Genomic DNA, 13,199 nt, shown 5'->3' with positions numbered 1-13,199 from the left:
TCCGGCGCCTGGTTTCTCCAGGCCTACCTTACCCGCCGGCGAGGGAGGTTGCAAACCTGCTATAGATCGCCAGCGTTATTGCGTCTGCTGCCGGCGGCGGCGGAGGGAGGCTGCGCTAATGGATCCCTGCAGGATCGAGCAGTTCCCCAAATCGAAGAGCTGAACAACACATCGCGATGGGGAGACGCTTTCTTGCTCGATATTTTTCCATGCAGGGTCAGCTGACGACAAGCCAATTGCAGCCGCATACTTGGTGAATAACTGCAGGCAAGCTCTAGTGGACGCTGTCAAGAAGGATTTCATTCACATAACAAAGTGATGAAGGGGGGCAAAAAGGATGACGAACTCCCCAGAGACACCGCTGTGCTATATTTGGAAAAATATATCGCGTGGGCGGCAGCAAGGGAACAAAAAGCTGCCGTCAATCTCCGTTTTCCAGTGGACCGGTTTGGCGCTCCAAAAGTTGGGAAAGGCTGGAGTTGGTTCCCGGCGGACAAAATAATAATGAGCGAAAACAAAAGACTCCCCGGAGACGAAAGACTTTTTTTTTTTTTTTTTTTTTTTTTTTTTTTGCATTGTTCATTCATAAAAAGCTCAAAATGCACCATCAAACAAGCAGATGCACGTCGCGGCAGCGGCTGTTGAGAAACCACAGTCTAGAAGTTGTCTATTCCTGCAGTGAACCCTACATACGTCATTAGTCCCATCTCTCGATATGGGTTTAGATAGAATAAGTAGATGGCTCCCTCTTCCAGGCTTCAGCTGTTGCTGAGAGGAGCAATTCAGGGACAATTTCCATGGCATCGCTTCCACGATTGGACTGATTTCGTGCGCCATAAGCGACCCTCCAAAGATGGACAAGATCTTCCTGTCGACTTGCAGATGGTGAATCCTGTTCTGGGAAAGCAAGTGTGCTGTAATTCTGAGCAAGGTCTCAAAGTCCCACCACGCCAGGCCAGGTTTGACATGTCTTGTGAGGGCCGAGGCAGAGGCTGGTGCGACAAGCGCGTGCTGCGGCAGGGACCGGGGGAGCTCGACTTTGGGGGACGGAGGAGGGGGGCCAGCTGGGCAGCTGAGCGTTGAAATGGAGGGGTAGCATTTTTGACTGTTGAGAGAGCGTTTCGTTCACGATGGTAGCATGGTGGTTATTATAGCCGTATCAAATGCCGGGATCTGCGGTGAAGATCTCTATGGTCATTCCCCCTTCTGAAATGCTATTCCCGCGAGCAAATCCATCGAGAAACAAATGGCCAGGTGGTCGCTGGCCAGAATCAAAACCCCTCCCAGGACGGCTATGACTGGGGGGCTTGAAAAAGAGCTGGGCAGCGGGCACGGACGGGCAGGGCTGTCCACTTTGATCCATTGTCCGGAATCCAGAATTGAGCCTCCAAAGAACCACGTCCCTGGCAGCCGCAGTCTTGGGGGAGGGCCTGGCCAAGTCGGAGTCTGCCATCCTTTGTGATTTTCTTGTCTTGGTTGCGGGCACGGCGCTGTATTCTTGAAGCAAACGATCCGTGGTACCTCAGACTCTCCACGTGTAGTGTAACCGGGAATCTAGGTAATCTACCGTGGCGGGTAATGGAAATGAAGAAACGATCCCCAAATACGTGTACTCTCCAATGTTTACTCCTGCAAGAAAAACAATTTGACTCGCTCCAGGCTGGGGGTTACATACGGAACACCGTTGAGAGAACATCGTCCTGACGCCAAGGTCAGTGCGGGGACAGACTTGGCACTGTGGGCTGGTTCTGGGGCAGGTCGCTGGGGGAAGCTCCTGTCCCCTGTTCATTCTGCCCAAGTGTTCCCCCGGGGCAGTCTTGAAAAGCAACCGGCCGTCCCTCCCTCCTGCGTCGCACACCGGGTCCATTTAATCAAACTCACCTCTGCAAACACGACACGCCCTCTGTCTCGTCCGCACAGCGAATACCCTCCCTCCCCTCCCCGCGCGACATATCGCCGACCGTCGACCGTCCTTCGAATGTGTCCCCGACCGAGCTCGAATCACTCGAATCCATCCGCCGTCCTTGCCGACTACTACTACTACAAGAAAACGGGGCCCAGCCAGCCGCCGCCGCAGCAGCAACGGGCAGTAACAAGTCCAAGTCAACCACCATCGCGCGTCGCAGAACCCCTACCGACAACTCCATACAACCTCGCCCCACGCGCATAATTGTTTTGGCACCTGCCCACACCCGTCCCGCCGTTTTTGGTTGTTTTTGGTCCCGCCAGCAAGCATAGCAAGCATCGCGATCTGGATTCTGATTTCCCTCCACATCCCAATTTGAACCTGGCGAACTCCAAGGCAGAGCCCTCAGCCTCGCCAGTGCTGTGGCACTGATTCAGTTGCCAGCCTACGCGCCGACACGCAGCCATGACGTCCGCCGCACTACCAGCACCACACCCGCCTGTTGCTTCCCAGCAGCAGCAGCAGCAGCCCTCCCAGCATCATCATCAACATCAGCACCACCACCAGCATACGCCCTCCACCCCCGCGGCTCCCACCCAGCTGTCATCTGCTGTTTCTCCGCCCAGCAAGCGTGATCTCAAGTCTTGGTGGAAAGGTTTCAAACTCCCTTCCAAGCACCAGGAAGCAAATGGTAACGCAACCTTGTCCACCCCGTCCTGTAACACCAGATTCAAGCAGCCCGGAAGGAGACCCATATTTGCGGAAGACATGGAGGGATTGTATAAAGAACTTCCGTCCGCCGCAGTCCTGCTCCAGAACATTGTGCTAGAAGAAGAGAGGCGAGCAGCTCATTCAGCAAGTGCAAACATGAGCCCGCCGCTGCCCGAGAGACCGAAGCGACCAGAGGTGCCCAAGTTGGATGCCATCGCCCGCATCCTAACCTGGCGCCTTAGGAGATTCGCGAGAGGATCGTGCCCAAAACCGTTGTGCCGAGCCGGACCGAAACTAATAGTCGCAGACCAAGCCCGTCCCCAAGGCATCTTTGGTGTTCCCCTCCGGCAGAGCATCACGTATGCCAACGTCGCCATCTCGCTCGTCGACGAGGACGGCAAGAGCTACATCTATGGTTATGTGCCGATCGTGGTAGCAAAATGTGGTATTTTCTTGAAGGAGAGAGGTGCGTGTCCCGTTGTGTACTGTAATCGGGATGGAAGAAAGCCGGGCTTTTGTGACTAGGTGTGAGAACTAACATGACGTTGAAGCCACTGAAATTGAGGGCATCTTTCGCCTCAGCGGGTCTGAGAAGCGAATCAAGGAGCTCAAGAACATCTTTGACTCGCCCGATAGGTACGGCAAAGGTCTCGTCTGGGACGGCTACACGGTTCACGACGCCGCCAACGTGCTTCGCCGATACCTGAACGATCTCCCCGAGCCGGTCGTGCCCCTGGATCTTTACGAGAAATTCCGGGAACCTCTGAGAGGGGCCACGAGGCCGGGCGCCGGTGAGGCCGAAGGGCCGCAATTCGTCGAGACGTTCGATATGGACGCCGCCATCAGGAGGTACCAACAGCTCATTACGGAATTACCGCCCCTCAACCGCCAGCTTCTGTTGTACATCCTGGATTTGCTTGCGGTCTTTGCGGCCAAGTCGGACCAGAACAGGATGAATTCGCAGAATCTGGCTGCCATCTTTCAACCCGGCATGCTTTCTCATCCTCACCATGCGATGGCGCCTGAAGAGTACCGGCTGAACCAACTCGTCATCATTTTCCTCATCGAAAACCAGGATCATTTCCTCATTGGCATGCAAGGCACAGGATTGGACGAGAAGACGGCTCAGCAAGTGCAGAACCCCAAGCCTCCGCATACTCCCAACAGGAAGTCTGGGGTTCATCGGTCTGCTTCGACCGCGAGCGCCGGAGCCGAGAGCGTCCGAAAGAATGGGTCGATTCGTAGGAACAAGTCGACCTCTTCAAGACGTTCCATGGCCTCCAACGGCGCCCCGAGTCCCGCGAGCCCAGCTGTTGCCACCACTCCGACCGGTGGACTCAACAGGAGCAACACTGTCCCATCAAAGAAGTCCCCAGCACTGCAGGCTGGCAGGTTTGGTAATCGCGGAGAGGCAGTTGTCAGTCCACTGACGCCGGTGGCTCCTCCTACCACCGCAGTCATACCTCCCCCAGCAGTGTTAGAAGAAGTTGCTACGCCGGAAGAGACGGAAGCAAACACGCAATTACCGCCAGCGCCGGTACCGGTACCGGTACCGGAAACCACGGCACCAAGCGGGCCACGACCCGAACATCTAGCCGTCCCGCTACCAAACCTGGCTGTGCCAGGTCAGGAGAAGTTGCTCGAGCCCATCTCCCCTGTTCCTGAAGTCACGACACCATCCAAGGAACGGAAGCTGCCAATTTTGTTCCAACGGATTGCCACAAGCGACGGTGAAGGCGGAAAGCCAAACAAGCTGAGGAAGAAAAGGATGCCAGGTAGCGCCAACCCCAGCGCACACAGCTCACAAGCATCACTGTCGCACTCCACAGCCGCGTCACCAAACACCGAAACACCCAATCCTCTAGAGACAATCTCTTCTGGGTCCAAGCTTGCCATTCCGGGAGATGCTCCAGCTGAGCCAAAGTCGGAAACAGCATCTGACACGACGCCACAGGCGCCAGCACCTCCAGCACCTCAGCCTACGGTTGCCGATGCAGAAACTCAACACCACACTTTTTTGACGCCCAACGATGCAGAAAACACCTTGAAATCGAAAAAGTCCCCGCCGACGTCACTGAACAGCTCGTTCAACGAGAGCTCGGACATGGACCAGGTGGATGAGCTGACGGCTGTGACGTCAGAAGTGACCAGTCCTGAGTCGGGAGAAAAGAGCCAAAAGAAGAGATGGCGTCTGTCACGGAAAAAGGAGGACACGGGCCCGTCTTACCCCCCGCTATCCTCTCCCCGGCTGCTCGGAACGCATTCCAACGCCGAAACCAGCACCACGTCGATCGGAAGCTCGGGCTACAAGGGGAGGCAGAGCATGACGGGCGACTCCCTCGATCGGGCCATTGCCAGCGGCGAAGTGTCTTCAGGCGAAGGCGGGGGAAGTGGTGGTAAAGATAAGATCTCGAGCTGGATCAAGAACAAGTACCGTGAGCACAAGGAAAATGTCGAGCAGCGCAGGGCCAAGTCGCCGCCTGGTGGCGAGAGGACGGTTTCGATTGGTTCCAGCCTTTTGTCGTCTTCGAGAGGGAAGAGTCTGGATCTTAAGCGGGCAGAGGAGGAGGGTAACAACGTGGCTGGCAGCGGCGGCGTCCCCGCTCTGGCTCCTCCTCCGGCTGTTCCCCCGTTGCCGGCGGCACCACAGCAGGGTACGAATACGGAACCGCAAGAGACGTAGCAACAATGATTAAAGAAAGGGTGGAGAAGAAGGGTACGGGAGATCTGCGCAACTCCACACACAAACGGGCTCGGTTACGGCTTACCTAGTTGGTCGGGATGGGGTTCATTTCTGATGATGACGGCAAACGATTGTTTATGAATTGGGTCTTTGTCCGGGTGGGTTTCTTGTTTGTTTATTACAACTTTCTATTTTTTTTTGTGTGTGTGTGTGTGTGTGTGTGTGTGTGTGTGTGTGTGTGTGTGTGTGTGTGTGTGTGTGTGTTGTATTTGTGGTGTAAAGAGGGAAAATTGGACGGTAGTTTTATATACAAAGTGTTGGAAGAACAGGGGGTGTGTGTGGTATAAACAGTTGGCTTTTGGTGGTAGATTTGGTGGAGCTGTGTGTGTTGTGTGGTGGGGGGAAGGATTCGTTGACGGGGATGGGGATGGGGATTGGGGGGTGGGAAGATAGCGAGGTGTCTTGGTGCGGCAACGGTTTTGCGATCCAGGATACCCAGGAGTGTGTTGGCTTATTATGATTGTTTGGTGTTGTTGTTGTTGCTGTTGTTGTTGTTATTTACCTTTTTTTATTTTTATTTTACACACATGACAACACACACAGACACACCCCTTTTGAACATGGTTTTTTTTCTTTTTTTCAAGAGGTTTATGATTATATCTTACGAATCCTTTTTCTTGTTGTTGTTGTTGTTGTTGTTGTTGTTGTCATCATGGTGAAAGAATATGATGATGGATGAATTGTCTTTTTCGTTTTATGAGAGGGGGGTTAAAAGGGGGTTGGGGTTTGGGGGGGTATAAAACTGGGTGGGTGGGGAGAGGGAGTGAGTGTATGTGTGTGTGTATGTGTGTGTGCGTGTGTGTGTGTGTGTGTGTAGCAATGGACAAAGCCAGCAAATGAGAGGGTTGCTCTGTAGGGAATGGCAGGGGGATGTGTAAAATACAAATGGATTCTCATATCAACACTTTTTTCTTCTTGATCTGTGATGAGACCTTCAACGGCTGGTTTATAAAAGTGAGGGGAAACAAACACTGATGACGTCTTGGCATTTTGGGGACAGTGTTCTTTTCCCCGCAGTTGGAACGGGCTTAAAAACGAGCCTGTCAGAAAATGGGGAGAGGCGGAGGGCGGGGAACCCCTGCATTGCTGAAGGAAAGTGGGAACAAGCCACGAAAAGTTTTGCTTTGGCTCTAGATGTTTTTTTTTGGATGAGATGGCAGTTGGACAAGCTGCGTATATGTCGAAGAAATGAAGGTAACCGTTTATTTATTTATTGTTGGCTCAGTAATCAACAGTTCGGTATCACCGTGAGGGGAGAGCGTTCTGCAATGGGCTTACGGGGTACACACCTGCTGTGCTAAACAATCGGATTCTTTTGCCCCCCAGCTTTTCGGCAGAGTTACATTACATCATCATGGTTTAGTGGTTGGAAGTTTTTGGAGGAGGCGAGAAAAACAGCGATTTTTTATTTTTTTGAGGGGGGTTTATTTTATTCTATATATATATATATTTGGACAAAAAACCCGGAGTACGCCGGTCAGATATGGACGGAACTGATCCGCGTTGCTCACCGATGCTAGCCACCTTTTCTACTGAACAAGAGCACATGGCTAAAACCTTCCTTGCCGCTAGGTCGGCTGCCGGCCGGATCCCGTGACACTTCAACCTCTCTCCACAACGTCCGATGCTCGGCGATGTTGACCGCCGGTGAGCAAAAAATGCCGGAATTGTTCTGTCCGTGAAGCCCAGACCGAGAACGGCCAAACTAGTGAGGAGACTAAGAAACGGGCCGGGCTTGTTGGTCTGTAGGGCTGTTTGAATGGTGTTGGCATTAGAAGAGTGGAATTGGGGAGGCCATTTGATATCTATGTGGGTTATATTTGGTGGAGCTAGGTGTGGGGTGGGGGGGGAGGTTGGATGAAGGTTGTGTATAAAGATGCTCTTTTGGGTATATAGATGCATTGAGTAATTATCTCGAGCAAAGTTGGTCAGTTGAGCTGATGAGTTTCATCGTTAGGATCGAGATGGTTATCTACGGGAGCTAATCACGTGGTGATTGGGGGGAGCACAAGAAAGGGAAGATCATGAAGACGTAATCTAGATCTCTCTCCAGGGGATATGGAAAAGAATACCCAACAGACAAGTCAGATAATATCCACTTTCAGTGTCAATATTAGGAAGTGCTGCTGCGAGACCGCACATGTGTCATGCCCAAAGCGTTGACGAAACAGGAAGGTGGATGATGTAAGTGAGCTTACTTTTCCCTGCCGCAGTTTGGAGTTCAACAAAAATATCCGGGGAAATGGAGTTTGTTGCGGGTGTAAGACAGATTCTGGATTTGCACGCGCGCCTGTCGATCATTGACTGACAGGGAAGGAAGGGGGGCGACAAGACCTCGGATTAGTCCGCCGAAGGTAGGAGGAGGGAAAAGGTTAAGAGTAACGTTGTGGGTTTGGGAATGTGCGTGTGTGTGTGCGTGTGTGTGTGTGTGTGACCGGGTACTGGGAGGAGGAGGAGAGATCGGCGTGGTATATAAAGTCGGGTGTGTGACCCTCGCACAGAATGCTTGCTCCCATGGTTTTGGTTTTTGCGTCACCTTTTTTGTGTTTCTGTTCGGTCGGTGCAAGTCAACGGTTCGCCGTCGGTTGGAGTTTAGAACTTAGTCGTGTTCAATCAAGTCCGCTTGACTCGACTGTGAGGTGCTCATCCTATCGTCATTGACGATAAAGTTCAAAATGGCGTCTCAACCTCAAGGTGACACTTACCTCTCACCCACTGTGTTCCCCACGATAACCTCACTAACACCTCGTCAGTCCCTCCACCAGGGCCACCACACCAAGATGAAGAAAAGGCCGCTCACCGTCACCACACCGGCTCCTCCTCCTCCTCCTCTCTAGGCATCACCCCCACCGCTCCCGCCCCCGTCACCTGTCCCTCTCACACCACCCCCCGCAGACTGACAACCAAAATCGACCTCCACCTCGTCCCCTTCGTCATCATCCTCTACCTCATGGCCTTCCTCGACCGCGTCAACATCGCCAACGCCCGCGCTTTCGGCCTCGAAACCGACCTGGGCCTTTCGGGAACACAATTCAACACCGCACTCACAATCTTCTTCGTCCCTTACATCCTCTTTGAAATCCCCTCCAATATACTCCTGAAGAAAATCTCACCGAGGATATGGCTCAGCGGGTGCTGTATCGGCTTCGGGTTCATCACCATGATGCAAGGCCTTGTGCAGAACTACGCCGGGATTTTGACAACGAGATTCTTGCTGGGGTTGTTCGAGTGCGGCATGTTTCCTGGGTGTTTTTACCTGCTGGGGATGTGGTACAGACGAGAGGAGGCACAAAAGAGGTTTAGTTTGTTTTTCTCGAGCACGAGTTTGGCGGGGGCGTTCGGGGGGCTGTTGGCGAGCGGGTTAGGGAGTATGGATTATATGAGGGGGTATAGGGGGTGGAGGTGGATTTTCTTGATTGAGGGGGCGGCGACGGTGGTGATTGGGGCGATCTTTTTGTTTACTTTTCCTGGATTTGTCGAGGAGGCGGTACGTGATCTCTTTTTTTTCCGTTGTTTAGGGGTGGGGGGCGGCGCGAAAGGGGGTTTTGGTTGAAAATCTTCAACCACCGGAACAAAAATATCCAAATGATGGGAAAAGGAAGCTAACAATACCAACAGAAATGGCTCCGCGACGACGAAAGAGACTACATCAAAGCCCGTCTCCACGCTGACCAAGGCCACTCCGCCGCCGAGCGCAGCATCACCCTCAAGGACGTCGGCAAGGTCATGTCCGACTACAAGGTCTGGCTCGGCGGCTTCATGTACTTTGGCATTATTGTCCCCGCCTACTCGTACGCGTACTTCAGTCCCACCATTGTCCAGAGTTACGGCTACGACAAGATCCAAACCCAGCTTCACTCTGTGCCTCCCTGGGCAGTGGCGTTTGTCTTCGCCATGGTCATCGCCACGGCGTCAGACTGGCTGAAGCACAGGTTCTTGTTCACGGTTCTCCCGATCTGTATCTCGATCAGCGGGTTTGCGATTCTGCTGAATGTGCACGATAATTTGCCGGTGCAGTATGCGGCTTTGGTGCTGATTTGCATGGGCATGTACTCGGCGATGCCGATTCAGGTTTGTTGGTTTAATATGAACCTGGGTGGGCATCACCGGAGGGCTGTGGGGAGTGCGTGGCAGATTGGTGAGTTTTCCTGGGATATTGCATTTGGAAACAAGAGACTGAACATGGGATAGGTTTCGGCAACATTGGCGGCATAATCGCGACATACTCGTTTGTTGGAGGCGACTTCAGAAAGGGGTACATCATCTGCGTGTCCTTCATCTGTCTGAGCGCTCTGTCGTGTATCATTTACGCGGTATCCATCATGGCTGAAAACAGGAAGAAGGCGAACCAGACTCTCCCTGAGGGCATGACGGAGCAGGAAAAGGCGGAGCTTGGGGTGAGTTTCTCTCGTAAACACCGCTGATAGACGAGACGGTATACTGACAATAATGGATAGGATCTGAACCCCGATTTCAAGTATATGCTTTAATTTTCACAATGGAAATCGGGATGGTAGCTGTTATGTAATGAACAAATGAATGTAAAAGGAGGTAGATGGGATGAATTCCAACACGCTGATTACTTTGTGAAGAATTTACCGAACATCAACTTGGACTCTTGGTTGACAGAATCCTCCAGTGATTGTAATTCGAACCATCATGTATTCCAGTTACATATCCAAAACACCGTACTCCTCAAAGCACAAGAAATTAAGCCCGTCATCCAACCCGTCACCACTACCATCACACATCGATTATAACCTTCCTCACGCCTTGGCAGCAACATCAAAACTCCCTGTCGCCCTCAGTTTAACCTCGCCCTCCTTAAACTCCTTAAACACCGGCACCACCTCACCCCCCTTCTCCACCACCGGCCCCTTTCCCCCAGCGAAGAGGACCTTCCCCGTCCAATCCCCCTTATCCTTCACCGTCCCCCTCACCCTCGAGTAACCAAACTCCCTCACCCTATAAGCAAAATCCAACCCGCCCTCCCCCCTCACCTCATTACAACTCTTATCGCTCCTCTCCCTCTCCAACCCTACCTCCCCCTCCCCAATCACCTCCACCCCCACCTTCCCACTCACCCCAGCCTTCCTCGTCGCATGCCTTGTCTCTTTCATCTCCACCCTCCCAGCAGTAGCCACCCCAACAACAACAAACATCGGCTTTCCCAACCCCCTCTTCGCATAAGAAATCACATTTTTATCCTTAAGCAGCACATCCATGTAAGATTTATCCGCCCGAAAAACAGTCGCCTTGACAGTTCCCGAGATGTTCAGAGACGAGCTCACCCCCTGGGAGCGGGAGGCTTCCACCCCGCCGCCGAGGGTGAGGATGCCCTCCAGTGCGGGGGCGGCTTTGGCAAGGGTGGAGTCTGACTTGCTGAGCTCAGTCTGGACAGACATTCGCACCTCTGGGGTGGCGTCGCGGAGGAGGTTGGGGGGGATGGGGGGGATGCTGTCGAGGTTGAGGGAGGATTCCAAGTCTTCTGGGTCGGTGAGGACAGACCCGAGTCGGATGAGGGTGCCTGGTTTGGAGGAGTAGCGGGGGACGACCCAGCGTTCCGAGCCGGCGAAGGCGTGTTGGGAGGTTTTGGTGGGCATGTTGAGGTTCTTCTGAAAAGAGATACTATGTTGGTGGTTATGACAGAGAGGGCATACACAGTATGCTCGAGTTACCTATTATTGATAGGTTAGGTAGGAAAGAGACAAGAGAAGATGGTGCTGATGATGATGATGACTCCATAGCGCGGCAAACAACGTGGTTTGTATACTTTTCGTCTCCTTGCTTACTTGGACAGCTCATCAAGCGAGTGGTGGCCGACTCTACCCAACCCCCAGCCTGATCACCACTACATCGACCTCCCTGCTTGTGGCCCACCACCTGACTGTGGACACAACCCCAAAAATAATCTCATTGAATATGACCGCGCTTGCCCATCGGCCATGTTGAGACATGATAACAGGAGAGGTTACACAGTAAATGGAGATGTCGTGAATGGATCCAGCCAATCAGAGCCCCGGAAGTAAAACCAACAACCGCCCAGATGGGTACTAGTCCCACCTCCATGACACCATCCAATGTTTGATGCGTGTCGACGGCGGCTAGTACCAGACTGTCGGGACAGCAAATCTGGATAATGCTGGTCAAAGGTTGAATATGGGGGGGGGCCAAAAGCCTTCAGAAAGCTCGGCGAAAGAAACTTGTACTGTGGACAAAGCAGGTCTCCAGGTCCCATCACAGCCCTCCGTCTTGATCGATCGCTGTGCGCGCGGCTGCAATACCGAACTGGTTGTTTGATCGTTTATTTTCGGATTGAACAGGCGAAACACACACTGTCGGCCACGCAGGTCAACTCGACACACCATTATGACCTCGCGTCTCACCTCACCCATCCTTCTCAAAAGCATCATTCAGATACCCCACAAAACTCTCCCTCAACCTCCCCGCCGCCAACTTCCCGACCCCCTCCAGTCCAATCCCACCCCTATTCAACCCCACAAACGCCCTCCTATACCTCTGCAACTGCGCCAACCCCAGCTTCCTCCCGGGCAACTCCAACACCAACTCCTTCCCCCCATCATCCCCCCCATTCACCTTCGGCAACCTCACCGTCCCCCCCTCCCCCGCCTCATTTTGCTTCTCCAATATCCTCTTCACAATATCCTGCGTCTCCTTCTCCAACACATACAAATAATCCCCCCCGGGATCCTTATCCCTCTGCACGGTACTCTTATTGGGTATAACCTTCTTCTTGGCCCCCTCCCCAGCAGCACTATCCCATATCTGCTCGTACACCCTCCTCGCCTGCTCCTCATCATCATCCCAAATAACCGTAAACAACGGCGAGTCCCACCTCGTCATGGGATTCGGCTCCTCATACCGAAACACCAGATTGTCCCAGTTCCCAGTTGAGTAACCTTCCACCCCACCCTCAGTCCGTAACCTCTCCTCATTAATCTCCCTCGCCTTGTCGACAGGGCATCCTATCTGTAATATCACCGACGGTGTAGCGAGGTTTTTTGCTTCACAATGGAGCTGATACCGCCACCCCTTGATGTAATTCATGCCATCGAGGATGACGATATCTTTTGGGGATAGGACTCGCTTGACGGCGGCGTAGATGGAGGCGCGGGCGTCCTTTTCGGAGGCGTTTGCGCTGCGGACGTGGGCAGGGAGGGAGGAGGGGTCGAGGTCGTAGACGGTGCGGGAGACGGACTGGGTTTCGTCTGAGATGAGGTGGAGGCGGTAGGGGGATGGGGGGTTGGAGGAGGCGATGCGCTCGGCGAGGTAGGTTTGTAGCTGGGTGGCTCGGTGGGATTTGCCTGAGGTGGGGAGGCCGGTAAGGATTATTAGCTGGTAAGAGTTGGTTAGGTGGTCTCATTGGTAATGTATTGTAAGTGGGGGTGGGCATACAGGCATGTTTGCGATGGTTTATAAAGACAAATTGGGTCGCGCGCGTGGTGGTGGTGGTGGTGGTGGTGGTGAGAAATGAGAACCTTGAAAACCTGGGGGACATAATTATGGAGGGGCAGAGCTGTGTGGGGCCCGTTTGATGGTACCCATCCATGAGGAAAACATGGTGGGTTAGGGTTGTTTGTGATGATAGGGGTGAACCTTGATGGCTAGCCTTCTTCCATCCAGTTCAACATCTGTTTACATAAAATCCACTCCCTGAATACCTGACACCATCGACTCGAAGATGAAAGCGACATGAATTTTGTTTAATATGACGCAGTTTGTGACAGCCCTTAGCTTACTCGCCTTGAGCTGGAGAGGACGGCTTCCCTCGATAGATCAGTTTCAAACCACCTGAGCGGTGTTGGTGAGCGACAACCA

The 13,199-nt window shown here is 53.1% G+C and overlaps 5 protein-coding genes across 5 annotated transcripts; 2 read left to right on the top strand and 3 right to left on the bottom strand.

Moving 5' to 3' along the window:
* Nucleotides 1-299: 299 nt before the first annotated feature.
* On the bottom strand, nucleotides 300-1,675 carry QC763_0110110 (uncharacterized protein; the record flags this gene model as incomplete). Its single annotated transcript, XM_062906479.1, has 1 exon — nucleotides 300-1,675. Exon 1 carries the CDS (start codon nucleotides 606-608, stop codon nucleotides 300-302), a length of 309 nt encoding a protein of 102 aa, XP_062762088.1. The 5' UTR covers nucleotides 609-1,675.
* Nucleotides 1,173-5,458, top strand: SAC7 (GTPase activating protein (GAP) for Rho1p). Its single transcript, XM_062916073.1, has 3 exons — nucleotides 1,173-2,597; nucleotides 2,712-3,083; nucleotides 3,169-5,458. The coding sequence occupies exons 1-3, from the start codon at nucleotides 2,372-2,374 to the stop codon at nucleotides 5,298-5,300; spliced, it is 2,730 nt and encodes a 909-aa protein (XP_062762087.1). The 5' UTR covers nucleotides 1,173-2,371; the 3' UTR covers nucleotides 5,301-5,458.
* A 2,138-nt stretch (nucleotides 5,459-7,596) lies between these two features.
* On the top strand, nucleotides 7,597-9,963 carry TNA1 (High-affinity nicotinic acid transporter). Its single transcript, XM_062916072.1, has 5 exons — nucleotides 7,597-8,054; nucleotides 8,114-8,847; nucleotides 8,979-9,498; nucleotides 9,552-9,757; nucleotides 9,818-9,963. The coding sequence occupies exons 1-5, from the start codon at nucleotides 8,036-8,038 to the stop codon at nucleotides 9,848-9,850; spliced, it is 1,512 nt and encodes a 503-aa protein (XP_062762086.1). The 5' UTR covers nucleotides 7,597-8,035; the 3' UTR covers nucleotides 9,851-9,963.
* Nucleotides 9,964-10,126: 163 nt separating this feature from the next.
* HET-Q1 (Gasdermin-like protein HET-Q1) lies at nucleotides 10,127-10,963 on the bottom strand (the record flags this gene model as incomplete). Its single annotated transcript, XM_062916071.1, has 1 exon — nucleotides 10,127-10,963. One exon carries the CDS (start codon nucleotides 10,961-10,963, stop codon nucleotides 10,127-10,129), a length of 837 nt encoding a protein of 278 aa, XP_062762085.1.
* A 784-nt stretch (nucleotides 10,964-11,747) lies between these two features.
* KTI12 (kti12, chromatin associated) lies at nucleotides 11,748-12,894 on the bottom strand (the record flags this gene model as incomplete). Its single annotated transcript, XM_062916070.1, has 2 exons — nucleotides 12,777-12,894; nucleotides 11,748-12,716 (listed from the first exon to the last, which is right to left on the bottom strand). The coding sequence occupies exons 1-2, from the start codon at nucleotides 12,780-12,782 to the stop codon at nucleotides 11,748-11,750; spliced, it is 975 nt and encodes a 324-aa protein (XP_062762084.1). The 5' UTR covers nucleotides 12,783-12,894.
* Nucleotides 12,895-13,199: the final 305 nt, after the last annotated feature.

This window comes from Podospora pseudopauciseta (assembly GCF_035222475.1).
Source record: "Podospora pseudopauciseta strain CBS 411.78 chromosome 7 map unlocalized CBS411.78m_7, whole genome shotgun sequence".
Taxonomy (NCBI): Eukaryota; Fungi; Ascomycota; class Sordariomycetes; order Sordariales; family Podosporaceae; genus Podospora; species Podospora pseudopauciseta.
The sequence above is the reverse complement of the archived record's forward strand: the minus strand, read 5'-3'. Positions and strand labels throughout refer to the sequence as shown.

What these genes read in the sequence shown, in the direction of transcription:
- SAC7 (XM_062916073.1), top strand. Translation starts at nt 2,372, where the DNA reads ATGACGTCCGCCGCACTACCAGCACCACACCCGCCTGTTGCTTCCCAG. An exon ending in CAAGCACCAGGAAGCAAATG is followed by an intron (nt 2,598 to 2,711) that starts GTAACGCAACCT and finishes CGTCCGCCGCAG; the next exon opens with TCCTGCTCCAGAACATTGTG. An exon ending in TATTTTCTTGAAGGAGAGAG is followed by an intron (nt 3,084 to 3,168) that starts GTGCGTGTCCCG and finishes ATGACGTTGAAG; the next exon opens with CCACTGAAATTGAGGGCATC.
- TNA1 (XM_062916072.1), top strand. An exon ending in GGGGAGTGCGTGGCAGATTG is followed by an intron (nt 9,499 to 9,551) that starts GTGAGTTTTCCT and finishes AACATGGGATAG; the next exon opens with GTTTCGGCAACATTGGCGGC. An exon ending in AGGAAAAGGCGGAGCTTGGG is followed by an intron (nt 9,758 to 9,817) that starts GTGAGTTTCTCT and finishes AATAATGGATAG; the next exon opens with GATCTGAACCCCGATTTCAA.